The 27,601-nt window shown below is 47.9% G+C and overlaps 1 protein-coding gene across 3 annotated transcripts in view; it reads right to left on the bottom strand.

The window, feature by feature from the left end:
* LOC112219891 (WD repeat-containing protein 7) overlaps positions 1 to 27,601 on the bottom strand; it is a 352,753-nt gene that overhangs the window by 56,105 nt on the left and 269,047 nt on the right. For all 3 annotated transcript variants that reach the window (XM_042302729.1, XM_042302730.1, XM_042302731.1), the window contains one exon: positions 9,513 to 9,699. In XM_042302729.1, the coding sequence (XP_042158663.1) occupies positions 9,513 to 9,699 (187 nt within the window). The remainder of the gene's footprint in view (positions 1 to 9,512; positions 9,700 to 27,601) is intronic.

Here is a 27,601-nt window from a genome sequence, read left to right as displayed (position 1 = left end):
TCCTCAAATCCCTCCTCAACCTGACTCCTCAAATCCCTCCTCAACACGACTCCTCAAATCCCTCCTCAACACAACTCCTCAAATCCCTCCTCAACCTGACTCTTCAATCCCTCCTCAACTTGACTCCTCAGTGGTTTTCCTATGGACTCTACAGCAAATATGAAAATCAGCTTTTCTCTCCATTTCTCTAAATGCCCATCTCCTTTCTCCCCAGAGGTGAGCCAGTGTGTGACAGGAATGCAAAAGACCTTGAGCAATGCTTGAACATCAGGCATCTTTATGGCAAGAGAGAGAAGACAACACACACACACACAGACAGAGAGAGAGACACCGCGCGCGAGAGAGAGACACCGCGCGCGAGAGAGAGACACCGCGCGAGAGAGAGAGACACCGCGCGAGAGAGAGAGACACCGCGCGAGAGAGAGAGACACCGCGCGAGAGAGAGAGACACCGCGCGAGAGAGAGAGACACCGCGCGAGAGAGAGAGACACCGCGCGAGAGAGAGAGACACCGCGCGAGAGAGAGAGACACCGCGCGAGAGAGAGAGAAAGAGAAACACAGGCGAGAGAGACAGTGAGAGAGAGAGAGAGACACAGCGAGAGAGAGAGAGACACAGTGAGAGAGTGAGAGAGAGACACAGCGAGAGAGAGAGACAGCGAGAGAGAGAGACAGCGAGAGAGAGACACAGCGAGAGAGAGACACAGCGAGAGAGAGACACAGTGAGAGAGAGAGAGACACAGCGAGAGAGAGAGAGAGAGAGACACAGCGAGTGAGAGAGAGACACAGCGAGAGAGAGAGAGACAGTGAGAGAGAGAGAGACACAGCGAGAGAGAGAGACAGCGAGAGAGAGAGACAGCGAGAGAGAGAGACACAGCGAGAGAGAGACAGCGAGAGAGAGAGACAGCGAGAGAGAGACACAGCGAGTGAGAGAGACACAGCGAGAGAGAGACACAGCGAGAGAGAGACACAGCGAGTGAGAGACACAGCGAGTGAGAGACACAGCGAGAGAGAGACACAGCGAGTGAGAGAGACACAGCGAGAGAGAGCGAGACACAGCGAGAGAGAGAGCGAGAGAGACAGCGAGGGAGAGAGAGAGAGAGAGAGCGACAGGAGAGAGAGAGAGAGAGAGAGACACAGGGAGAGAGAGAGAGACACAGGGAGAGAGAGAGACACGGGGAGAGAGAGAGACACAGGGAGAGAGAGAGACACGGGGAGAGAGAGAAACAGGGAGAGAGAGAGAGAGACACAGGGAGAGAGAGAGACACAGCGAGAGAGACAGCAGGGAGAGAGAGAGAGAGAGACACAGGGAGAGAGAGAGACACGGGGAGAGAGAGAAACAGGGAGAGAGAGAGAGACAGGGAGAGAGAGAGAGACAGGGAGAGAGAGACACAGGGAGAGACAGGGAGATATCAGCTAGACTAGTGGTAACTTCCTTCAGGGGAGAGACTAAGCCTACATGCAACATTCGCACTGAGCTAAAGGGCAGAGCTGCCGCTTTCAAGGAGCTGGACTCTAACCCGGAAGCTTACAAGAAATCCTGCTATGCCCTGCGACGAACCAACAAACAGGCAAAGCGTCAATACAGGGCTAAGATCGAATCCTACTACACCGGCTCCGATGCTCATCGGATGTGGTAGGGCTTGCAAACTATTACAGTCTACAAGGGAAAGCACAGCCACGAGCTGCCCAGTGACACGACTGACACAAGCCTAGCAGACGAGCTAAATCAATTCTATGCTCGCTTCGAGGCAAGCAACACTGAGGCATGCATGAGAGCATCAGCTGTTCCGGACGACTGTGTGATCAATCTCTCCGTAGCCGACGGAGGTCAACATACACAAGGCTGCGGGGCTAGATGGATTACCAGGATGTGCTGACCAACTGGCAGGTGTCTTCACTGACATTTTCAACATGTCCCTGATTGGGTCTGTAGTACCAACATGTTTCAAGCAGACCACCACAGTCCCTGTGCCCAAGAACACAAAGGCAACCTGCCTAAATAACTACAGACACGTGGCACTCACGTCCGCAGCCATGAAGTGCTTTGTAAGGCTGGTAATGGCTCACATCAAAACCATTATCCCAGAAACCCGAGACTCACTCCAATTTGCATACCACCCTTACACATCCACAGATGATGTGATCTCTATTGCACCCTGCCCTTTCCCACCTGGACAAAAGGAACACTTATGTGAGAATGCTGTTCATTGACTACAGCTCAGCGTTCAACACCATAGTGCCCTCAAACTCCTCACTAAGCTAAGGACCCTGGGACTAAACACCTCCCTCTGCAACTGGATCCTGGACTTCCTGACGGGCCGCCCCGAAGTGGTGAGGGTAGGTAGCAACACATCTGCCACGCTGATCCTCAACACTGGAGCCCCTCAGGGGTGTGTGCTCAGTCCCCTCCTGTACTCCCTGTTCACCCACGACTGCATGGTCAGGTACGACTCCAACACCATCATTAAGTTTGCAGACGACACAACAGTGGTAGGCCTGATCAGTGACAACGACAAGACAGCCTATAGGGAGGAGGTCAGAGACCTGGCCGTGTGGTGCCAGAATAACAACCTATCCCTCAACTTAACCAAGACTAAGGAGATGATTGTGGACAACAGGAAAAGGAGGACCGAGCACGTCCCCATTCTCATCGACGTGGGTGAAGTGGAGCAGGTTGAGAGCTTCAAGTTCCTTGGTGTCCACATCAACAACAAACTATGGTCCAAACACACCAAGACAGTCATGAAGAGGGCACGACAAAGCCTATTCCCCATCAGGAAACTAAAAAGATTTGGCATGGGGTCCCCAGATCCTCAAGAGGTTCTACAGCTGCAACATCGAGAGCATTCTGACCGGTTGCATCACTGCCTGGTACGGCAATTAATCGGCCTCCGACCGCAAGGCACTACAGATGGCTGCCTGCCATCCAGGACTTCTACACCAGGCGGTGTCAGAGGAAGGCCCTAAAAATTGTCAAAGGGCCACAGACTGTTCTCTCTACTACCGCATGGCAAGCGGTACCGGAGTACCAAGTCTTGGACAAAAAGGCTTCTCAATGGTTTTTACCCCCAAGCCATAAGACTCCTGAACAGGCAACCAAATGGTTACCCAAATTATTTGCATTGTGTGTTCCCCCCCCCAACCCCTCTTTTACACTGCTGCTACTCTCTGTTGATCTTATATGCATAGTCACTTTAACTATAAGTTCAATTGGCCCGACCAACCAGTGCTCCCGCACATTGGCTAACCGGGCTATCTGCATTGTGTCCCACCACCCACCAACACATCAACAGGAGGAAGGCTAGGACCTCTCTCTCATTGGGTCCCCTGGCTCGCTCTCTAACACTCTCTCTCTACCTACCTCTCTCACTACCTCTCTCTCTCTCTACCTACCTCTCTCTCTACCTACCACTCTCTCTCTACCTACCTCTCTCTCTCTCTACCTACCTCTCTCTCTCTCTACCTACCTCTCTCACTCTCTCTACCTACCTCTCTCACTCTCTCTACCTACCTCTCTTACTCTCTCTACCTACCTCTCTTACTCTCTCTACCTACCTCTCTTACTCTCTCTACCTACCTCTCTTACTCTCTCTACCTACCTCTCTTACTCTCTCTACCTACCTCTCTTACTCTCTCTACCTACCTCTCTTACTCTCTCTACCTACCTCTCTTACTCTCTCTACCTACCTCTCTTACTCTCTCTCTACCTACCTCTCTCAAACTCTCTCTCTACCTACCTCTCTCACTCTCTCTCTACCTACCTCTCTCACTCTCTCTCTACCTACCTCTCTCTCTCTCTCTACCTACCTCTCTCTCTCTCTCTACCTACCTCTCTCTCTCTACCTACCTCTCTCTCTCTCTACCTACCTCTCTCTCTCTCTCTCTACCTACCTCTCTCTCTCTCTCTACCTACCTCTCTCTCTCTCTCTACCTACCTCTCTCTCTCTACCTACCTCTCTCTCTACCTACCTCTCTCTCTCTACCTACCTCTCTCTCTCTACCTACCTCTCTCTCTCTCCTACCTCTCTCTCTACCTACCTCTCTCTCTACCTACCTCTCTCTCTCTACCTACCTCTCTCTCTACCTACCTCTCTCTCTACCTACCTCTCTCTCTACCTACCTCTCTCTCTACCTACCTCTCTCTCTACCTACCTCTCTCTCTTACCTCTCTCTACCTACCTCTCTCTACTCTACCTACCTCTCTCTCTCTCTACCCTCTCTCTCTACCTACCTCTCTCTCTACCTACCTCTCTCTCTACCTACCTCTCTCTCTACCTACCTCTCTCTCTCTCTACCTCTCTCTCTCTCTACCTCTCTCTCTCTCTACCTCTCTCTCTCTCTACCTCTCTCTCTCTCTACCTCTCTCTCTCTACCTCTCTCTCTACCTCTCCCTCTCTCTACCTACCTCTCTCTACCTACCTACCTCTCTCTACCTACCTACCTCTCTCTACCTACCTACCTCTCTCTCTCTACCTCTCTCTACCCCTCTCTCTCTCTACCTACCTCTCTCTCTCTACCTACCTCTCTCTCTCTCTCTCTCTCTCTCTACCTACCTCTCTCTCTCTCTCTACCTACCTCTCTCTCTCTACCTACCTCTCTCTCTACCTACCTCTCTCTCTACCTACCTCTCTCTCTACCTACCACTCTCTCTCTACCTACCTCTCTCTCTCTCTACCTACCTCTCTCTCTCTCTACCTACCTCTCACTCTCTCTACCTACCTCTCTCTCTCTCTACCTACCTCTCTCACTCTCTCTACCTACCTCTCTCACTCTCTCTACCTACCTCTCTCACTCTCTCTACCTACCTCTCTCACTCTCTCTACCTACCTCTCTCACTCTCTCTACCTACCTCTCTCACTCTCTCTACCTACCTCTCTCACTCTCTCTACCTACCTCTCTTACTCTCTCTACCTACCTCTTACTCGCTCTACCTACCTACCTCTACCTACCTCTCTTACTCTCTCTACCTACCTCTCTGACTCTCTCTCTACCTACCTCTCTCACTCTCTCTCTACCTACCTCTCTCACTCTCTCTCTACCTACCTCTCTCAAACTCTCTCTCTACCTACCTCTCTCTCTCTCTCTACCTACCTCTCTCTCTCTCTACCTACCTCTCACTCTCTCTACCTACCTCTCTCTCTCTCACTCTCTCTACCTACCTCTCTCACTCTCTCTACCTACCTCTCTCACTCTCTCTACCTACCTCTCTCCCTCTCTCTACCTACCTCTCTTACTCTCTCTACCTACCTCTCTCACTCTCTCTACCTACCTCTCTTACTCTCTCTACCTACCTCTCTTACTCTCTCTACCTACCTCTCTTACTCTCTCTACCTACCTCTCTTACTCTCTCTACCTACCTCTCTTACTCTCTCTACCCCCCTCTCTTACTCTCTCTACCTACCTCTCTTACTCTCTCTCTACCTACCTCTCTCAAACTCTCTCTCTACCTACCTCTCTCACTCTCTCTCTACCTACCTCTCTCACTCTCTCTCTACCTACCTCTCTCACTCTCTCTCTACCTACCTCTCTCTCTCTCTCTCTACCTACCTCTCTCTCTCTCTACCTACCTCTCACTCTCTCTACCTACCTCTCTCTCTCACTCTCTCTACCTACCTCTCTCTCTCTCTACCTACCTCTCTCACTCTCTCTACCTACCTCTCTCAAACTCTCTCTCTACCTACCTCTCTCACTCTCTCTCTACCTACCTCTCTCTCTCTCTACCTACCTCTCACTCTCTCTACCTACCTCTCTCTCTCCTCACCTCTCTCTACCTACCTCTCTCACTCTCTCTACCTACCTCTCTCACTCTCTCTACCTACCTCTCTCACTCTCTCTACCTACCTCTCTTACTCTCTCTACCTACCTCTCTTACTCTCTCTACCTACCTCTCTTACTCTCTCTACCTACCTCTCTTACTCTCTCTACCTACCTCTCTTACTCTCTCTACCTACCTCTCTTACTCTCTCTACCTACCTCTCTTACTCTCTCTACCTACCTCTCTTACTCTCTCTACCTACCTCTCTTACTCTCTCTACCTACCTCTCTTACTCTCTCTCTACCTACCTCTCTCACTCTCTCTCTACCTACCTCTCTCAAACTCTCTCTCTACCTACCTCTCTCACTCTCTCTCTACCTACCTCTCTCACTCTCTCTCTACCTACCTCTCTCACTCTCTCTCTACCTACCTCTCTCTCTCTCTACCTACCTCTCACTCTCTCTACCTACCTCTCTCTCTCACTCTCTCTACCTACCTCTCTCTCACTCTCTCTACCTACCTCTCTCACTCTCTCTACCTACCTCTCTCACTCTCTCTACCTACCTCTCTCACTCTCTCTCTACCTACCTCTCTCTCTCTCTCTACCTACCTCTCTCTCTCTCTCTCTCTACCTACCTCCTCTCTCTACCTACCTCTCTCTCTCTCTCTCTACCTACCTCCTCTCTCTCTCTCTCTACCTACCTCTCTCTCTCTCTCTACCTACCTCTCTCTCTCTACCTACCTCTCTCTCTCTACCTACCTCCTCTCTCTACCTACCTCTCTCTCTCTACCTACCTCTCTCTCTACCTACCTCTCTCTCTCTACCTACCTCTCTCTCTCTACCTACCTCTCTCTCTACCTACCTCTCTCTCTACCTACCTCTCTCTCTACCTACCTCTCTCTCTACCTACCTCTCTCTACCTACCTCTCTCTCTACCTACCTCTCTCTCTCTACCTACCTCTCTCTCTCTCTACCTCTCTCTCTACCTCTCTCTCTCTCTACCTACCTCTCTCTACCTACCTACCTACCTCTCTCTACCTACCTACCTCTCTCTACCTACCTACCTCTCTCTCTACCTACCTACCTCTCTCTCTCTCTCTCTCTCTCTCTCTACCTACCTCTCTCTCTCTCTCTCTACCTACCTCTCTCTCTCTCTCTCTCTACCTACCTCTCTCTCTCTCTCTACCTACCTCTCTCTCTCTCTCTACCTACCTCTCCTACCTACCTACCTACCTCTCTACCTACCTACCTCTCTCTACCTACCTACCTCTCTCTCTACCTACCTCTCTCTCTCTCCTCTCTCATCTCTACCTCCTCTCTCTCTCTCTCTCTGCCTACCTCTCTCAGCCTCACCTCCTCTCTCTCTCTCTCTCTCTACCTACCTCTCTCTCTCTCTCTCCTACCTACCTCTCTCTCTCTCCTACCTACCTCTCTCTCCTCTCTACCTACCTCTCTCTCCCACCTACCTCTCTCTCTACCTACCTCTCTCTCTACCTACCTCTCTCTCTACCTACCTCTCTCTCTACCTACCTCTCTCTCTACCTACCTCTCTCCTACCTCTCTCTCTCTCTCTCTACCTCTCTCTCTCTCTACCTACCTCTCTCTACCTACCTACCTCTACCTACCTGCCTCTCTCTACCTACCTACCTCTCTCTACCTACCTACCTCTACCTACCTACCTACCTCTCTCTACCTACCTACCTCTCTCTCTCTCTCTCTCTCCTCCTCTCTCTCTACCTCTCTCTCTCTGTGTCTCTCTCTCTACCTACCTCTCTCTGTGTACCTACCTACCTCTCTCTCCTACCTGTGTCTCTCTGTGTACCTCCTCTCTCTCTCTCTCTGTACCTGTGTCTCTCTCTGTCCTACTACCTACCTCTCTCTACCTCCTCTCTCTACCTACCTCTCTCTACCTACCTCTCTCTACCTACCTCTCTCTACCTACCTACCTCTACCTACCTACCTCTACCTCCTGTGTACCTACCTCTCTCTCTCTCTCTCTACCTACCTCTCTCTCTACCTACCTCTCTCTCTACCTACCTCTCTCTCTCTGTGCCTACCTACCTCTCTCTCTACCTACCTCTCTCTCTACCTACCTCTCTCTCTCTCTACCTACCTCTCTCTCTCTCTACCTACCTCTCTACCTACCTCTCTCACTCTCTCTACCTACCTCTCTCTCTCTCTACCTACCTCTCTCACTCTCTCTGTACCTCTCTGCTCTCTCTACCTACCTCTCTCACCTCTCTACCTACCTCTGTCTCTCTCTCTACCTACCTCTCTCACTCTCTCTACCTACCTCTCTCACTCTCTCTGTACCTCTCTCTGTCTCTGTACCTCTCTCACTCTCTGCTCTACCTACCTCTCTCACTCTCTCTACCTACCTGTCTGCCTCTCTCTACCTACCTCTCTCACTCTGTCTACCTACCTCTCTTAAAACAAATCTCTGTTAAGATAGGGTACCTCTTACTCGCTCTACTGTGTCTACCTACCTCTCTTACTCGCTCTACCTACCTCTCTTCCTCTCTCTCTTCCTCTCTCTACCTCTCTTCACCTACCTACCTCTCTCTACCTACCTACCTCTCTCTACCTACCTACCTCTCTCTACCTACCTACCTCTCTCTACCTACCTACCTCTCTCTACCTACCTACCTCTCTCTACCTACCTACCTCTCTACCTACCTACCTACCTCTCTCTACCTACCTATCTCTCTACCTACCTACCTACCTCTCTCTACCTACCTACCTACCTCTCTCTACCTACCTACCTCTCCCCCCCTTCATCCATGGGGTCGCCTCGCCTGGTGCTCTCTCTCAGTCTCTCTCTTCTCCTCTCTCTACGTTAGCTAATAAACCCTGAAAAATGACTGCCATTTTGGGCTAACCGTATTAGCACACGCAACACGAAAAAAGGCAGACATATTTATACTCAAAACAAATTTGTTAAGATAGGGTTTCATCTTAATTGCATAATCTGATGTTGGTAGTATGTTTCATTGGTTGTCTGTGTGCTGTGGGGGGTAACTCTGTTTAGGGGGCTGTGAGGGGTAGGTTAGGGTGTTGTGTGTGTGTGTGTGTGTGTGTGTGTGTGGGGGGGGTTAGGCAATCAGACAGATATGTTCTACTCTACACAGAAAGGTCTCCTCTCTGCCTGTCATCCAGCAAGGCAGACATCATTACATCATATTAAAGCTGCCCAATCACATTACAGCCGTGGTTTCATCATTCAGTGTGTCAGACGCTGTGCAGGCAGGCAGCCCATCCTGCTGTGTGGTGTCTGTCTGGCAGACATCTTGGAAGGGAGACGGAGAAAAGCAGGCACCAGGGTGGACCAGGGTGTGGACCAGGGTGTGGACCAGGGTGTGGACCAGGGGGTGCACTTGTGTGTGTGTCTCTGTGTGTGTGTGTGTGTGTGTGTGTGTGTCTGTGTGTGTCGTGTGTGTGTGTGTGTCTGTGTGTGTCGTCTGTGTGTGTCGTCTGTGCGTCTGTGTGTGTGTGTCTGTGTGTCTGTGTGTGTGTGTGGTGTCTGTCTGTGTGTGTGTGGGTCTGTGTGTGTGTGTGTGTCTGTGTGTGTGTGTGTGTGTGTGTGTCTGTGTGTGTCTGTGCGTGCTGTGCGTGTCTGTGTGTCTGTGTGTGTGTGTCTGTGTGTGTGTCTGTGTGTGTGTGTGTGTCTGTGTGTGTCTGTGTGTGTCTGTGTGTCTGTGTGTCTGTGTGTGTGTCTGTGTGTGTCTGTGTGTGTGTGTGTGTGTACTCTCCACTCACTTGGCCAGCTGTTTCTCTGCGTCAGCACACAGCTCCAGTAGTCCCATGAGAACAGCGGACACGTCCATATAAGGCTCCCACACGGTGAAGCCTCGACCAATCAGGTCTATGGCTGTACGGCGGATGGTGCTGTGGGGGGGCATCTTGGGGCTGGGGGGTTGCAGGAGGAGGAACGTCAGGGCCTTACCTGGAGGAGTCGAAACAACAACAGTCAACAACAATAACCACTAAGAACAAACAACAACAACAACAACATATGTTGTTGTCTGTACATTACAGTGGTTAACTAATATACTCTTCTTGGTGTGTGTTTTCATTGTGTTGTTGTCAAGGGCAACAGCTGTCAGAATCTGTCAACAGACTGAGGATGTTGGAGTTTAATCGTAGGGCTTGACAGGTGAATTGGTGATGGTGGTGTGTGTGTGTGTGTTTGATCAGCAAGTGGTTTCTCTGTTGGTGGTGTGTGTGTGTGTGTGTGTGTGCTCAGTACAACATATTGATCAAAGTGTCTCCTACTGTCCAAAAGCCTTGTTTTTCCTCTGAGATGGTGTAAAGGCCAGCGTACCCCAGGTCTGTCTGACCAACATAATGTGAGGAGACAGTCAGGGAGACAGTCATATTATAACTAGTGTTGTGAGAGGAGACAGTCAGGGAGCCAGTCATATTATAACTAGTGTTGTGAGAGGAGACAGTCAGGGAGCCAGTCATATTATAACTAGTGTTGTGAGAGGAGACAGTCAGGGAGCCAGTCATATTATAACTAGTGTTGTGAGGGGAGACAGTCAGGGAGACAGTCATATTATAACTAGTGTTGTGAGGGGAGACAGTCAGGGAGACAGTCATATTATAACTAGTGTTGAGGGGAGACAGTCAGGGAGACAGTCATATTATAACTAGTGTTGTGAGGGGAGACAGTCATATTATAACTAGTGTTGTGAGGGGAGACAGTCATATTATAACTAGTGTTGTGAGGGGAGACAGTCATATTATAACTAGTGTTGTGAGAGGAGACAGTCATATTATAACTAGTGTTGTGAGAGGAGACAGTCATATTATAACTAGTGTTGTGAGAGGAGACAGTCAGGGAGACAGTCATATTATAACTAGTGTTCTGAGGGGAGACAGTCATATTATAACTATGTCATATCACATCCTATCTGACTGTAAACTGCAGTGTCTCTCTACCAGAAATACTGTCAGCGTCATTTAATTGGCAACAATGGCGACAGACTGGACAGTAGAGCTGAGTATCGACAGGGACTGGAGGAGGACTGACCCATTGACCACTAGTAGGTGCGCACGCACGCACACACACACACACACACACACACACACACACACACACAGAGGTACAGAGGGAGGAGAGCGGGAGGGACTGTCTCCTCCACAGAGGTCAACTCAAACATGACCTGGCATTTGAGAGAGAACCACTGCAGGGCCAGATTGACCATTAAGAGACCAGCAGCTAGCGCCCCCCCCCCCGATTGGTTAAACGGCGTATGGAATGTGAATAGATCTGACTGGAAGGTCTTAGCAGAGACAGATGAAGAGAGCAGGTTTATAATGTTATTATAGTGCTATATTAATATATTATCTGATGATAATAATAGGCCCTTGAATGACTGGCTGGCAGGCTGTCTTGTTTGCATGAATCGTGACGTGTAGATTGTTATCCATTGAACATGAGTCTCATGACTCTGAATTAATTTCCTTTTCAGTGTGTTCACGTTTTTTTAGTCTGTCTGGCTGGGTGGGTGTCTAAGTATCTCTGTCAGATGTACTATGAACAGATTGCTCTATGAGTGGTGGAACACCTCCAAGGATAGATAGATAGATAGCAAAGAGGATGGACGAACGACAGAGGGAGGGCTGGAAGAGGGAGGGAGGGAGGGCTGGAAGAGGGAGGGAGGGAGGGAGGGCTGGAAGAGGGAGGGAGGGAGGGAGGGCTGGAAGAACGAGGGAGGGAGGGAGGGCTGGAAGAACAAGGGAGGGAGGGAGGGCTGGAAGAACGAGGGAGGGAGGGAGGGCTGGAAGAACGAGGGAGGGAGGGAGGGAGGGCTGGAAGAACAAGGGAGGGAGGGAGGGCTGGAAGAACAGGGAGGGAGGGAGGGCTGGAAGAACGAGGGAGGGAGGGAGGGCTGGAAGAACGAGGGAGGGAGGGAGGGCTGGAAGAACGAGGGAGGGAGGGAGGGCTGGAAGAGGGAGGGAGGAGGGAGGGCTGGAAGAGGGAGGGAGGGAGGGAGGGCTGGAAGAACGACGGAGGGAGGGAGAGGGAGGGAGTATCGGAAGAACGACGGAGGGAGGGAGGGCTGGAAGAACGACGGAGGGAGGGAGGGGGAGGGAGTATCGGAAGAACGACGGAGGGAGGGAGGGAGGGAGTATCGGAAGAACGACGGAGGGAGGGAGGGAGTAATGGAAGAACGACGGAGGGAGGGAGGGAGTAATGGAAGAACGATGGAGGGAGGGAGGGAGGGCTGGAAGAACGATGGAGGGAGGGAGGGAGGGCTGGAAGAACGATGGAGGGAGGGAGGGAGGGCTGGAAGAACGATGGAGGGAGGGAGGGAGGGCTGGAAGAACGATGGAGGGAGGGAGGGAGGGCTGGAAGAACGATGGAGGGAGGGAGGGAGGGCTGGAAGAATGATGGAGGGAGGGAGGGCTGGAAGAACGAGGGAGGGGCTAACGCTGGTTGTTTTGACTAGAGTTGATCAGGTGGTAACATCATCTATCCAGAAAGGATGACATAATGGAGGAGAATTTTCCTTTTCCCCCCTCCAGAGCCTTAAATCTGTGGCAGCTGTGAGGGAAGACCAGGACAGACTGCTGCTACGGACACACACTCTCTCACACACTCTGGCTAGCGGTCAGTCTAAGAGGGGGAGGAAGCGGAGAGGAGGGGGGAAGAGGAGGGGGGGGAGGAGCACTACACAAATATAGGCTATAACATAACAACGTAGCCTACATATGGAACTGTCTGTCTATGTGTTGGCTAGGATGGAAGGTGTCTGTTGGCTAGGATGGAAGGTTTGTATTGGCTAGGATGGAAGGTGTGTATTGGCTAGGATGGAAGGTTTGTATTGGCTAGGATAGAAGGTGTGTGTTGGCTAGGATAGAAGGTGTGTATTGGCTAGGATAGAAGGTGTGTGTTGTCTAGGATAGAAGGTGTGTGTTGTCTAGGATAGAAGGTGTGTGTTGTCTAGGATAGAAGGTGTGTGTTGTCTAGGATAGAAGGTGTGTGTTGTCTAGGATAGAAGGTGTGTGTTGTCTAGGATAGAAGGTGTGTGTTGTCTAGGATGGAAGGTGTGTGTTGTCTAGGATAGAAGGTGTGTGTTGTCTAGGATAGAAGGTGTGTGTTGTCTAGGATAGAAGGTGTGTGTTGTCTAGGATGGAAGGTGTGTGTTGGCTAGGATGGAAGGTGTGTGTTGGCTAGGATGGAAGGTGTGTGTTGGCTAGGATAGAAGGTGTGTGTTGTCTAGGATAGAAGGTGTGTGTGGAAGGTGTCTAGGATGGAAGGTGTGTGTCGGCTAGGATAGAAGGTGTGTGTCGGCTAGGATGGAAGGTGTGTGTCGGCTAGGATGGAAGGTGTGTGTTGGCTAGGATTGTGTATTGGCTAGGATGGAAGGTGTGTATTGTCTAGGATAGAAGGTGTGTGTTGTCTAGGATGGAAGGTGTGTGTTGGCTAGGATAGAAGGTGTGTGTCGGCTAGGATAGAAGGTGTGTGTTGTCTAGGATAGAAGGTGTGTGTTGTCTAGGATAGAAGGTGTGTGTCGGCTAGGATAGAAGGTGTGTATTGTCTAGGATAGAAGGTGTGTGTTGTCTAGGATAGAAGGTGTGTGTTGTCTAGGATAGAAGGTGTGTGTTGTCTAGGATAGAAGGTGTGTGTTGTCTAGGATAGAAGGTGTGTGTTGTCTAGGATAGAAGGTGTGTGTTGTCTAGGATAGAAGGTGTGTGTTGTCTAGGATAGAAGGTGTGTGTTGTCTAGGATAGAAGGTGTGTGTTGTCTAGGATAGAAGGTGTGTGTTGGCTAGGATAGAAGGTGTGTGTTGTCTAGGATCGAAGGTGTGTATTGTCTAGGATAGAAGGTGTGTATTGGCTAGGATAGAAGGTGTGTGTTGTCTAGGATAGAAGGTGTGTGTCGGCTAGGATAGAAGGTGTGTGTTGTCTAGGATAGAAGGTGTGTGTCGGATGGATGGAGAATGGAAGACAAAGGATGGACAGTGAAATACACTATAACATAACGTATCCTAGACATATGGAATTATAAACTGGGTGCTTCGGGATGCTGGCCTTCTATGCAGAAGTTCCTCTGTCCAGTGTCTGTGTTCTTTGGCCCGTCTTAATCTTTTATTTTTTATTGGCCAGTCTGAGATGTCTTTTTCTTTGCAACTCTGCCTAGAAGGCCTGTATCTCGGAGTCGCCTCTTCACTGTTGACGTTGAGACTGGTGTTTTGCGGGTACTATTGAATGAAGCTGCCAGTTGAGAACTTATGAGGCGTCTGTTTCTCAAACTAGACACTCTACTGTACTTGTCCTCTTGCTCAGTTGTGCCTCCCACTCCTCTTTCTATTCTGGTTAGAGCCAGTTTGTGCTGTTCTGTGAAGGGAGCGTTGTACGAGATTTTAAGTTACTTGGCAATTTCTTGCATGGAATAAATATCCTTCATGTCTCAGAACAAGAATAGACTGACGAGTTTCAGAAGAAAGGTCTTTGTTTCTGGCCATTTTGAGCCTGTAATTGAACCCACAAATGCTGATGCTCCAGATTTTTCACCTTTATTTAACCAGGTAGGCTAGTTGAGAACAAGTTCTCATTTGCAACTGCGACCTGGATACTCAACTAGTCTAAAGAAGGCCAGTTTTATTTCTTCTTTAATCAGAAACAACAGTTTTCAGCTGTGCTAACATAATTGCAAAAGGGTTTTCTAATGATCAATTAGCCTTTTAAAATTATAAACTTGGATTAGCTAACACAACGTGCCATTGGAACACAGGAGTGATGGTTGCTGATAATGGGTCTCTGTACACCTATGTAGATATTCCACAAAAAGACAAATCTGCCATTTCCAGCTACAATAGTCATTTACAACATTAACAATGTCTACACTGCATTTCTGATCAATTTCATGTTATTTTAATGGACAAAAAAAAAGAGCTTTTCTTTGAAAAACAAGGTAATTTCTAAGTGATCCCAAACTTTTGAACAGTAGTGTATATAGAATAATAATGAGGTATCCTAGATGTGGAATTATACATAAAACACCACACTGTTACAATGGATCACTTTCACCCCGTCTCCCTGTCCATATCTGTCCATGTCCGCCCGTCTCCGTCTGTCCCCGTCCGTCTCCGTCCCCGTCCGTCTCCGTCCGTCCCTGTCCGTCTCCGTCCCTGTCCGTCCCTGTCCCTGTCAGTCTTCGTCTCTGTCCGTCTCCGTCCGTCTCTGTCCCTGTCCGTCTCTCGACTTGGAACCCTCACGCCAAAGAGCACATAGACAGTAGAATAGATTGTAATAAAATGGGCACCATTATCAAAACCACAAGGATGCTGTGATTCAGCTGCATTCGGGAGGTAAGTGCTGTTATCACTCCCTGTAAGCACTATGCTCCAGTCAAATGTTGTGATATTGCAGCGTGGCTATTTGCCCAGCCAGTCTCTCAGTCACATAGACACAGACACACCAAACCCCCTCACTGAGATGATTGGTGCTAGTCGAGGGGAGACGTCCCGTTGCGAATGTAATGACAGGTTCCTAACAGCGCTCTCTCTCTCTCTCTCGTTCTCTCAATTCAATTTAAGGCTTTTATTGGAAACAAGTGAAGTAGATAATAAAGAAAGGTGAGAAAAAAATTAACAGTAAAAACATTCACATTTTAAAAGACATTTCAAATGTCATAATGTGAAAATAGTTGAAGTACAAAAGGGAAAACAAACAAATATGGGTTGTTTACATATTCTTTATCCCTTTACACTTGTGTCTATATGGTAGTAGTTGTGGAATTGTTAGGTTAGATTACCCGTTGGTTATTACTGCATGGTCGGAACTAGAAGCACAAGCATTTCACTACACTCGCATTAACATCTGCTAACCATGTGACCATTAACATCTGCTAACCATGTGTATGTGACAAATACATTTGATTGGTTTACAATGGTGTTTGTTCTTCACTGGTTGCCCTTTTCTCGTGGCAACAGGTCACACATCTTGCTGCTGTGATGTCACACTGTGGTATTTCACACAGTAGATATGGGAGTTTATCAAAATTGGATTTGTTTTCAAATTCTTTGTGGATCCGTGTAATCTGAGGGAAATATGTCTCTCTAATATGGTCATACGTTGGACAGGAGGTTAGGAAGTGCAGCTCAGTTTCCACCTCATTCTGTGGGCAGTGTGCACATAGCCCGTCTTCTCTTGAGAGCCATGTCTGCCTACGACGGCCTTTCTCAATAGCAAGGCTAAGCTCACTGAGTCTGTACATAGTCAGCTTTCCTTAAATTTGGGTCAGTCACAGTGGTCAGGTATTCTGCCACTGTGTACTCTCTGTTTAGGGACAAATAGCATTCTAGTTTGTGCTGCTGTCCTGGGGCTCTGTGGGGTGTTTTTGTGTTTGTGAACAGAGCCCCAGGACCAGCTTGCTTAGGGGACTCTTCTCCAGGTTCATCTCTCTGTAGGTGATGGCTTTGTTGTGGAAGGTTTGGGAATCGCTTCCTTTTAGGTGGTTATAGAATTTAACGGCTCTTTTCTGGATTTTGATAATTAGTGGGTAACGGCCTAATTCTGCTCTGCATGCATTATTTGGTGTTTTATGTTGTACACAGAGGATTGTTTTTTGCAGAACTATGCATGCAGTCTCTCAATTTGGTGTTTGTCCCATTTTGTGAAGGCTTGGTTGGTGAGCGGACCCCAGACCTCACAGCCATAAAGGGCAATGGGCTCCATAACTTTTTCAAGTATTTTTAGCCAGATCCTAATTGGTATGTTGAAATTTATGTTCCTTTTGATGGCGTAGAATGCCCTTCTTGCCTTGACTCTCAGATCGTTCACAGCTTTGTGGAAGTTACCTCTAGGGCAACAGTGTCTAGGTGTAATTTGTATTTGAGGTCCTGGCGACTGGACCTTTTTTGGGGACACCATTATTTTTGTCTTACCGAGATTTACTGTCAAGGCCCAGGTCTGACAGAATCTGTACAGAAGATATAGGTGCTGCTGTAGACCCTCCTTGGTTGGGGACAGAAGCACCAGATAATAATAACATTTGACTTCAGATTCTAGTAGGGTGAGGCCGGTTGCTGCAGACTGTTCTAGTGCCCTTGCTAATTTGTTGATATACAGTATATCACAAAAGTGAGTACACCCCTCACATTTTTGTAAATATTTGAGTATATCTTTTCATGTGACAACACTGAAGAAATTACACTTTGCTACAATGTAAAGTAGTGAGTGTACAGCTTGTATAACAGTGTACATTTGCTGTACCCTCAAAATAACTCACACAGCCATTAATGTCTAAACCACTGGCAACAAAAGTGAGTACACACCTAGTGAAAATGTCCAAATTGGGCCCAATTAGCCATTTTCCCTCCCCGGTGTCATGTGACTCGTTAGTATTACAAGACCCAAATTGAGTCAAAAGATTTTATGAAATCAACAAAGCATGACTGACTTTGTTTTGGTTTGTTTGTTTGTCATTTAGGGTGTGCAGGGTGAATACGTGGTCTGTCGTACGGTAATTTGGTAAAAAGCCAATTTGACATTTGCTCAGTACATTGTTGTCAATAAGGAAATGTACGAATCTGCTGTTAATGATAATGCAGAGGATTTTCCCAAGGTTACTGTTGATGCATGTCCCACGGGGTAGTTATTGTGGTCAAATTTATCTCCACTTTTGTGGATTGGGGTGAATCAGTCTTTGGTTACAAATATTGGGGAAGATGCTAGAGCTAAGGATGATGTTAAAAAGTTTAAGTAAAGCCAATTGGAATTTGTGGTCTGTATATTTGATCATTTCATTGAGGATACCATCAACCCCACAGGCCTTTTTGAGTTGGAGGGTTTGTATTTTGTCCTGGAATTTATTCAATGGTATTTTGAGAATCCAGTGGGTTCTGGAATCAGGTTTGTTCTGGAATCCAGTGGGTTCTGGAATCAGGTTTGTTCTGGAATCCAGTGTGTTCTGGTCGTCCTTAATAGTGGATTCTAAGATTTGTATTTGATCATGTTTTTCATGTGTATGTTTGTGCTGTTTGTTCTTTTGTTCTCTAAGGTACGTGGGCGTCCCATCTGACCAACATCCAGTGAGATTGCAGAGCGCCAAATTCAAATACAGAAATGCTCATTATAAAAATTCAGAAAACTAAACATATTTACATAGGTTTAAAGATCAACTTCTTGTTAATACAACCACTGCGTCATATTTATAAAATGCTTTTCGGCGAAAGCATACCTAGCTCAGAACATACCTAGCCCAGAACATAGCCCAGTTGACAAATTATTGCAAACAGTAACCAGCCAAGCAGAAGCGTTACAAAACTCAGAAAGAGATAAAATGAATCCCTTACCTTTGATGATCTTCATATGGTGGCACTCAGAAGACATTCATTTACTTAATAAATGTTCCTTTTGTTTGATAAAGTCTCTTTATATCCAAAAACCTCTTTTGTTTGCGCGTTTTCTTCAGTAATCCACAGGCTCAAACGCAGTCAAAACAGGCAGACAAAAAAAATCCAAATTGTATCCGTAAAGTTCATAGAAACATGTCAAACAATGTTTATATTCAATCCTCAGGTTGTTTTTAGCCTAAATTATCTCTAATATTTCAACCGGACAATAACGTTGTCAATATAAAAGGTAAACAAGAAATGCACTCTCAGTCGCGCGCATGAAAAAGCCGTGACAGGGCAGGGTCCACTCATTCAGACTGGTCTTTCTCCCTCATTTATAAGAATACACGCCTGAAACAATTTCTAAAGACTGTTGACATCTAGTGGAAGGCATAGGAACTGCCATTTGAGTCCTAAGTCAATGGATACTGTAATGGCATTGAATAGAAAACTACAAAACCCGAAAATATATATATATATATTTCCTGAATGGATTTTTCTCAGGTTTTCGAGGGACAAATCAGTTCTGTTATACTGACAGACACTATTTTAACAGTTTTGGAAACTTGAGTGATTTCTATCCAAATCTATCAGTTATATGCATATCATATCTTCTGGGCCGAAGTAGCAGGTGGTTTAATTTGGGCATGCTTTTCATCCAAAATTCCAAATGCTGCCCCCTACCCTAGAGAGGTTAAAGGGACATAAATATTGGAGAAGTGTTTTACACATACATCCAAATATTGGATAGATAACGGTTGTTTGTTTGTTTAGTGTTTTCCAATTTTCCCAGAAGACGTTAGATTCTATGGATTCTTCAATTACATTGAGCTGATTTCTGACGTGCTGTTCCTTCTTTTTCCGTAGTGTATTTCTGTATTGTTTTAGTTATTCACCATAGTGAAGGCACATGTTTTCTGGGTCTCTATGTTTTTGGATGGACAGGTATCTCAATATATATTTCTTAGGTTTTTGCATTTTTCATCAAACCATTTGTCATTGTTGTTAATTTTTTTTGACATTTTTAAAATTGACAGGGAAGCGGAGAGGTCAAATATACTGCTTAGGTTTTCGACTGCCAAGTTTACACCTTGACTATTACAGTGACTATTACAGTGAAACATAATGTCCAGGAAGTTGTCTAAAAGGGATTGAATTTGTTGTTGCCTAATTGTTTTTTGGTAGGTTTCCACACTAGTTTCCTTTCATCTATAACATTTCATAATATTAATCAGTTATTTCGGCGTTGATGCCTCTTGATTGACTATTGCTCTGTTCAGGTAGACTGATCTGATAGGGGTGTCAGTGGTCTCTAAACACAACACACACAGAGGGAGGGAGGGAGGGAAAGGAAACTTATGATACTATAATCAGTCCTTTATTCCAATATCGTTCCATCCCTCCTCCCTGTCCTCTTACCCTCCCCCAGTCCTCTATATCTCCCGCCGGTCTCTATATATCCTCCCTCCCTGTGTGTGTGTGTGTGTGTGTGTGTGTGTGTGTGTGTGTGTGTGTGTGTGTGTGTGTGTGTGTGTGTGTGTGTGTGTGTGTATATATATATATAAATAAGACAGGGAGGGAGTAGTTTGGAAATTGCTCCCAAGGAGGAATTTTTTTTCTGAGGTCTTGGCTTATTTCTTTTGATTTTCCCATGATGTCAAGCAAATAGGCACTGAGTTTGAAGGAAGGCCTTGAAATACATCCACAGGTACACCTCCAATTGACTCAAATGATGTCTATTAGCCCATCAGAAGATTCTAAAGTCATGACATCATTTTCTGGAATTTTCCAAGCTGTTTAAAGGCACAGTCAACTTAGTGTATGTAAACTTCTGACCTACTGGAATTGTGATACAGTCAATTATAAGTGAAATAATCTGTAAACAATTGTTGGAAAAATTACTTGTGTCATGTACAAAGTAGATGTCCTAACTGACTTGACAAAACAATAGTTTGTTAACAAGAAAAGGGTGGAGTGGTTGAAAAATGAGTTTTAATGAATTCAACCTAAGTGTATGTAAACTTCCGACTGTATATAGAGGATAGATGGGGGATAGGGGGATCTGTAGAGGATAGGGGGATCTGTAGAGGATAGGGGGATCTGTAGAGGATAGGGGGATCTGTAGAGGATAGGGGGATCTGTAGAGGATAGGGGGATCTGTAGAGGATAGGGGGATCTGTAGAGGATAGGGGGATCTGTAGAGGATAGGGGGATCTGTAGAGGATAGTGGTGGATCTGTAGAGGATAGGGGGATCTGTAGAGGATAGGGGGATCTGTAGAGGATAGGGGGATCTGTAGAGGATAGGGGGAATCTGTAGAGGATAGGGGGGATCTGTAGAGGATAGGGGGATCTGTAGAGGATAGGGGGATCTGTAGAGGATAGGGGGATCTGTAGAGGATAGGGGGATCTGTAGAGGATAGGGGGATCTGTAGAGGATAGGGGGATCTGTAGAGGATAGGGGGATCTGTAGAGGATAGGGGGATCTGTAGAGGATAGGGGGATCTGTAGAGGATAGGGGGATCTGTAGAGGATAGGGGGATCTGTAGAGGATAGGGGGATCTGGAGGATAGGGGGATCTGTAGAGGATAGGGGGATCTGTAGAGGATAGGGGGATCTGTAGAGGATAGGGGGATCTGTAGAGGATAGGGGGATCTGTAGAGGATAGGGGGATCTGTAGAGGATAGGGGGATCTGTAGAGGATAGGGGGATCTGTAGAGGATAGGGGGATCTGTAGAGGATAGGGGGATCTGTAGAGGATAGGGGGATCTGTAGAGGATGGGGGATCTGTAGAGGATAGGGGGATCTGTAGAGGATAGGGGGATCTGTAGAGGATAGGGGGATCTGTAGAGGATAGGGGGATCTGTAGAGGATAGGGGGATCTGTAGAGGATGGGGGGATCTGTAGAGGATAGGGGGGATCTGTAGAGGATAGGGTGGGGATCTGTAGAGGATAGGGGGATCTGTAGAGGACAGGGGGATCTGTAGAGGACAGGGGGATCTGTAGAGGATAGGGGGATCTGTAGAGGATAGGGGGATCTGTAGAGGATAGGGGGATCTGTAGGGGATAGGGGGATCTGTAGAGGATAGGGGGATCTGTAGAGGATAGGGGGGATCTGTAGAGGATAGGGGGATCTGTAGAGGATAGGGGGATCTGTAGAGGATAGGGGGATCTGTAGAGGATAGGGGGATCTGTAGAGGAAAAGGGGGCTCTGTAGAGGAAAAGGGGGCTCTGTAGAGGAAAAGGGGGCTCTGTAGAGGAAAGGGGGCTCTGTAGAGGAAAGGGGGATCTGTAGAGGAAGGGGGATCTGTAGAGAAAGGGGGATCTATAGAGGAAAGGGGGCTCTGTGTAGAGGAAAGGGGGATCTGTAGAGGATAGGGGGATCTGTAGAGGATAGGGGGGATCTGTAGAGGAAAGGGGGGAGGATAGAGGGATATATAGAAGACAGGAAGGCAGGATAGGCCCACACACACACAGTCTCTGTCTATCCATAGTGGGGTTGTAATCATTACACAGACCTGATGAACGAAGGGGTGAGAGGTGGTCGGTTAAAGGATGTTTTCCATTTCATCCCGGGAGTAACAGAGAAGAAGAAAAGAATGAGAAGAGGAACTATGTTGAAAAAACCCCCAGAGGATGAGTAAAGTTGTTCTACCAGGGTATTTACTGATGGAGCCTTTCATAAATATCAAGCTTCCAACAACATCAAGTGGCTAGACTTCATTTTGTTACTTTGTGGTTTATAGAAGGTCAGGGAGGAGAGGGAGAAATCAACTGGGTTGACGTATTGATGAATGCTAAAAGGGCATAGTTCATTTAATATAATACTGGTCTTACTTCCTGGACAAATGTTATTGGTCTGGTCTTGCCAATGGGTCGTTGGATATGATCCAGTGCATTCGGGAAGTATTCAAAACCCTATTTCCACATTTTGTTACGTTACAGCCTCACTATAATGACGTATTTAAAAGTTACAAATCTATCTAAACACAATACACCATATTGACAAAGCAAAAACAGTTTTAATTATTATTATTATTTTTTTTTTAAATGTCTACAAAGATTAAATGTACATAAGTATTCAGACCCTTTATTCAGTACTTTGTTAAAGGACCTTTGGCAGCGATTACCAGCATTGAGTCTTCTTGAGTATGACGCTACAAGCTTGGCACACCTGTATTTGGGAAGTTTCTCCCATTCTTCTCGGAAGATCCTCTCAAGCTCTGTCAGGTTGGATGCACAGATATTTTCAAGTCTCTCCAGAGATGTTTGATCGGGTTCAAGTCCAGGCTCTGACTGGGCCACTCAAGGACATTCAGAGACTTGTCCTGAAGCCACTCCAGGGTTGTCTTGGCTGTGTGTTTAGGGTCGTTGTCCTGTTGGAAGGTGAACCTTCGCCCCCAGTCTGAGGTCCTGAAAGCTTTGGACAAGGTTTTCGTCAAGGATCTCTGTACTTTGCTCCGTTCATCTTTCCCTCGATCCTGACTAAGAGTTAAATCTTTGTTTCATCAGACTAGAGAATCTTGTTTCTCATGGTCTGAGAGTCTTTAGGTGCCTTATACCATATTAAATCAGTGACACTTACAGTGGGGCAAAAAAAGTATTTAGTCAGCCACCAATACTTATTTTCCACCATAATTTGCAAATAAATTAATAAAAAAATCCTACAATGTGATTTCCTGGATTTTTTTCTCTCTCATTTTGTCTGTCATAGTTGAAGTGGACCTATGATGACAATTACAGGCCTCTCTCATCTTTTTAAGTGGGAGAACTTGCACAATTGGTGGCTGACTAAATACTTTTTTTGCCCCACTGTACACTAAGGCGTAGGCCAATCTGCCAATACATCCCATCACATCTTCTGCCTCATCCAATACACACCTACCATATTAAATCAGTGTCACTGTATACTGTAAGGCGTAGGGATTGTCTTGATTCTAATACGTCTCTTCACTTGACCAGTATTGCAGCAGCAAAACTAATCGTCCAGCAACAGGATTTGAACGTTTAGTCCTTAAAAGCTGCTTGACTGGTGGTTAAGCTATTAGCTGGTTAAAATGAGGCTACATGAGGCATTTCTCAGGAAAAGTCTCAATTTAAGATATATACACTAACTGGTCAAAATGAGGCTACATGAGGCATTTCTCAGGAAAAGTCTCAATTTAAGATATATACACTAACTGGTCAAAATGAGGCTACATGAAAAGTACAATAACTTAATTGGGACCGCTGAGTGCAGAATGGTATGTTACTGAGGGTTTTCAGTGAATTTATGGAACTCTTAAATTAATCTGCATTTCTCAGGAAAAGTCTCAAATTAAGATATATATACACTATACATAGCAGTATGTGGAGACCACTTCAAATGAGTGGATTCTGCTATTTCAGCCACACCCGTTGCTGACAGGTGTATAAAAATCGAGCACACTGCCATGCAATCTCCATAGACAAACATTGGCAGTAGAATGGCCCATACTGAAGAGCTCAGTGACTTTGAACGTGGCACCGTCATAGGATGCCACCTTTCCAACAAGTCAGTTCAAGAAATTTCTGCCCCGTTAGAGCTGCCCCGGTCAACTGTAAGTGCTGTTATTGTGAAGTGGAAAAGTCTAGGAGCAACAACAGCTCAGACGCGAAGTGGTAGGCCACACAAGCTCACAGAACGTGACAGTCGAATGCTGAACGGGACCGCTGAGTGCAGAACGGGACCGCCGAGTGATGAGTGCAGAACGGGACCGCCGAGTGATGAGTGCAGAACGGGACCGCCGAGTGCAGAACGGGACCGCCGAGTGCAGAACGGGACCGCTGAGTGCTGAGTGCAGAACGGGACCGCCGAGTGCAGAACGGGACCGCTGAGTGCTGAGTGCAGAACGGGACCGCCGAGTGCAGAACGGGACCGCAGAGTGCAGAACGGGACCGCAGAGTGCAGAACGGGACTGCAGAGTGCAGAACGGGACCGCAGAACGGGACCGCAGAGTGATGAGTGCAGAACGGGACCGCTGAGTGATGAGTGCAGAACGGGACCGCCGAGTGCAGAACGGGACCGCCGAGTGCAGAACGGGACCGCTGAGTGCTGAGTGCAGAACGGGACCGCCGAGTGCAGAACGGGACCGCTGAGTGCTGAGTGCAGAACGGGACCGCCGAGTGATGAGTGCAGAACGGGACCGCCGAGTGCAGAACGGGACCGCCGAGTGCAGAACGGGACCGCTGAGTGCTGAGTGCAGAACGGGACCGCCGAGTGCAGAACGGGACCGCCGAGTGCAGAACGGGACCGCTGAGTGCTGAGTGCAGAACGGGACCGCCGAGTGCAGAACGGGACCGCCGAGTGCAGAACGGGACCGCAGAGTGCAGAACGGGACCGCAGAGTGCAGAACGGGACTGCAGAGTGCAGAACGGGACCGCAGAGTGCAGAACGGGACCGCAGAGTGATGAGTGCAGAACGGGACCGCCGAGTGATGAGTGCAGAACGGGACCGCCGAGTGCAGAACGGGACCGCCGAGTGCAGAACGGGACCGCCGAGTGCAGAACGGGACCGCCGAGTGCAGAACGGGACCGCCGAGTGCAGAACGGGACCGCTGAGTGCTGAGTGCAGAACGGGACCGCTGAGTGCTGAGTGCAGAACGGGACCGCCGAGTGCAGAACGGGACCGCAGAGTGCAGAACGGGACCGCAGAGTGCAGAACGGGACCGCAGAGTGCAGAACGGGACCGCAGAGTGCAGAACGGGACCGCAGAGTGCAGAACGGGACCGCAGAGTGATGAGTGCAGAACGGGACCGCTGAGTGATGAGTGCAGAACGGGACCGCCGAGTGCAGAACGGGACCGCCGAGTGCAGAACGGGACCGCTGAGTGCTGAGTGCAGAACGGGACCGCCGAGTGCAGAACGGGACCGCCGAGTGCAGAACGGGACCGCAGAGTGCAGAACGGGACCGCAGAGTGCAGAACGGGACTGCAGAGTGCAGAACGGGACCGCAGAGTGATGAGTGCAGAACGGGACCGCTGAGTGATGAGTGCAGAACGGGACCGCCGAGTGCAGAACGGGACCGCCGAGTGCAGAACGGGACCGCCGAGTGCGGTAAGTAAGGTCCATACAGAAGTGGTTTGTTTCGAGATTGGAGTGGAAGAACTTGACTGGCCTGCACAGAGCCCTGACCTCAACCCGATCAAACACCTTTGGGATGAATTGGAACGGAGACTACGAGCAAGGCCTAATCGCCAAACATCAGTGAGCCCAACCTCACTAATGCTCTTGTGGCTGAATGGGAGCCCCGCAGCAATGTTCCAAACATCTAGTGGAAAACCATCCCAGAAGAGTGGAGGCTGTTATAGCAGCAATGTTCCAACATCTAGTGGAAAGGCTTCCCAGAAGAGTGGAGGCTGTTATAGCAGCAATGTTCCAACATCTAGTGGAAAGCCTTCCCAGAAGAGTGGAGGCTGTTATAGCAGCAATGTTCCAACATCTAGTGGAAAGCCTTCCCAGAAGAGTGGAGGCTGTTATAGCAGTAATGTTCCAACATCTAATGGAAAGCCTTCCCAGAAGAGTGGAGGCTGTTATAGCAGCAAAGGGAGGGACCAATCTCTTATTAATGCCCTTCATTTTGAAATGAGATGTTGGACGACCAGGTGTCCGCATACTGTTGGTCATGTAGTGTGTGTGTGTGTGTATGTGTGTGTATGTGTGTGTGTATGTATGTATGTATGTGTGTGTGTATGTATGTATGTGTGTGTGTGTACGTGTGTGTGTATGAATGTGTATGTACGTGTGTGTGTGTGTGTGTGTATGTATGCATGTGTGTGTATGTATGTGTGTGTGTGTGTGTGTGTACGTGTGTGTATGAATGTGTGTCAGAAAAAGGGGTCATCATGAAGGGATTGATGGTGGTATTGATTCTGCTAGCACTGGAGTTCACAGCAATCATGTGTCAGTCACACCCACGGTCAACCCAAAGCATGTCTCAACACCTACCGACAGGCTCGTGAGGTGCCACTCGGCTCACACCACAGTATTAGTGATGTCCTTAGCGACGGCCTCATCCATCTATCTATCCGCTTCAACAGACCCAGAGAGCAACACACTCTCAGACAGACAGGTGGTGGGATCTATGGCTAGCCTGTCAAGGCCTCTCATAGGGACAATAACCACATCCAACAGGATCTGTCCTGTCAGGCACCTCAGAGACAATAACAACATCCAACAGGATCTGTCCCATCAGGCCTCTCATAGGGACAATAACAACATCAACAGGATCTGTCCCATCAGGCCTCTCATAGGGACAATAACCACATCCAAGAGGATCTGGCCTTCAGGCCTCTCATAGGGACAATAACCACATCCAACAGGATCTGTCCCATCAGGCACCTCATAGGGACAATAACCACATCCAACAGGATCTGTCCCATCAGGCCTATCATAGGGCGCCGACAGAGATGGCCGCCTCGCTTCGCGTTCCTAGGAAACTATGCAGTTTTTTGTTTTTTTACGTGTTATTTCTTACACTAGTACCCCAGGTCATCTTACGTTTCATTACATACAGCCGAGAAGAACTACTGAATATAAGATCAGCGTCAACTCACCATCAGTACGACCAAGAATATGTTTTTCGCGACGCAGATCCTGTGTTCTGCCTAACAACCAGGACAACGGAGTGGATTACATGCAGCGACCCAAAAAAACGACTCAGAAAAAGAGGGAAACGAAGCGGTCTTCTGGTCAGACTCCGGAGACAGGCACACCGTGCACCACTCCCTAGCATTCTTCTTGCCAATGTCCAGTCTCTTGACAACAAGGTTGATGAAATCCGAGCAAGGGTAGCATTCCAGAGGGACATGAGAGACTGTAACGTTCTTTGCTTCACGGAAACATGGCTAACTGGAGAGACGCTATCCGAAGTGGTGCAGCCAGCGGGTTTCTCCACGCACCGCGCCGACAGAAACAAACATCTTTCTGGTAAGAAGAGGGGCGGGGGCGTATGCCTCATGGCCAACGTGACATGGTGTGATGAAAGAAACATACAGGAACTCAAATCCTTCTGTTCACCTGATTTAGAATTCCTCACAATCAAATGTAGACCGCATTATCTACCAAGAGAATTCTCTTCGATTATAATCACAGCCGTATATATCCCCCAAGCAGACACATCGATGGCTCTGAACGAACTTTATTTAACTCTCTGCAAACTGGAAACGATTTATCCGGAGGCTGCATTCATTGTAGCTGGGGATTTTAACAAGGCTAATCTGAAAACAAGACTCCCTAAATTTTATCAGCATATCGATTGCACAACCAGGGGTGGAAAGACCCTGGATCATTGTTACTCTAACTTCCGCGACGCATATAAGGCCCTGCCCCGCCCCCTTTCGGAAAAGCTGACCACGACTCCATTTTGTTGATCCCTGCCTACAGACAGAAACTAAAACAAGAGGCTCCCACGCTGAGGTCTGTCCAACGCTGGTCCGACCAAGCTGACTCCACACTCCAAGACTGCTTCCATCACGTGGA

Source organism: Oncorhynchus tshawytscha, linkage group LG20, assembly GCF_018296145.1.
Source record: "Oncorhynchus tshawytscha isolate Ot180627B linkage group LG20, Otsh_v2.0, whole genome shotgun sequence".
NCBI classification, from domain to species: Eukaryota; Metazoa; Chordata; class Actinopteri; order Salmoniformes; family Salmonidae; genus Oncorhynchus; species Oncorhynchus tshawytscha.
This window is presented reverse-complemented; position numbering and strand designations above follow the sequence as displayed.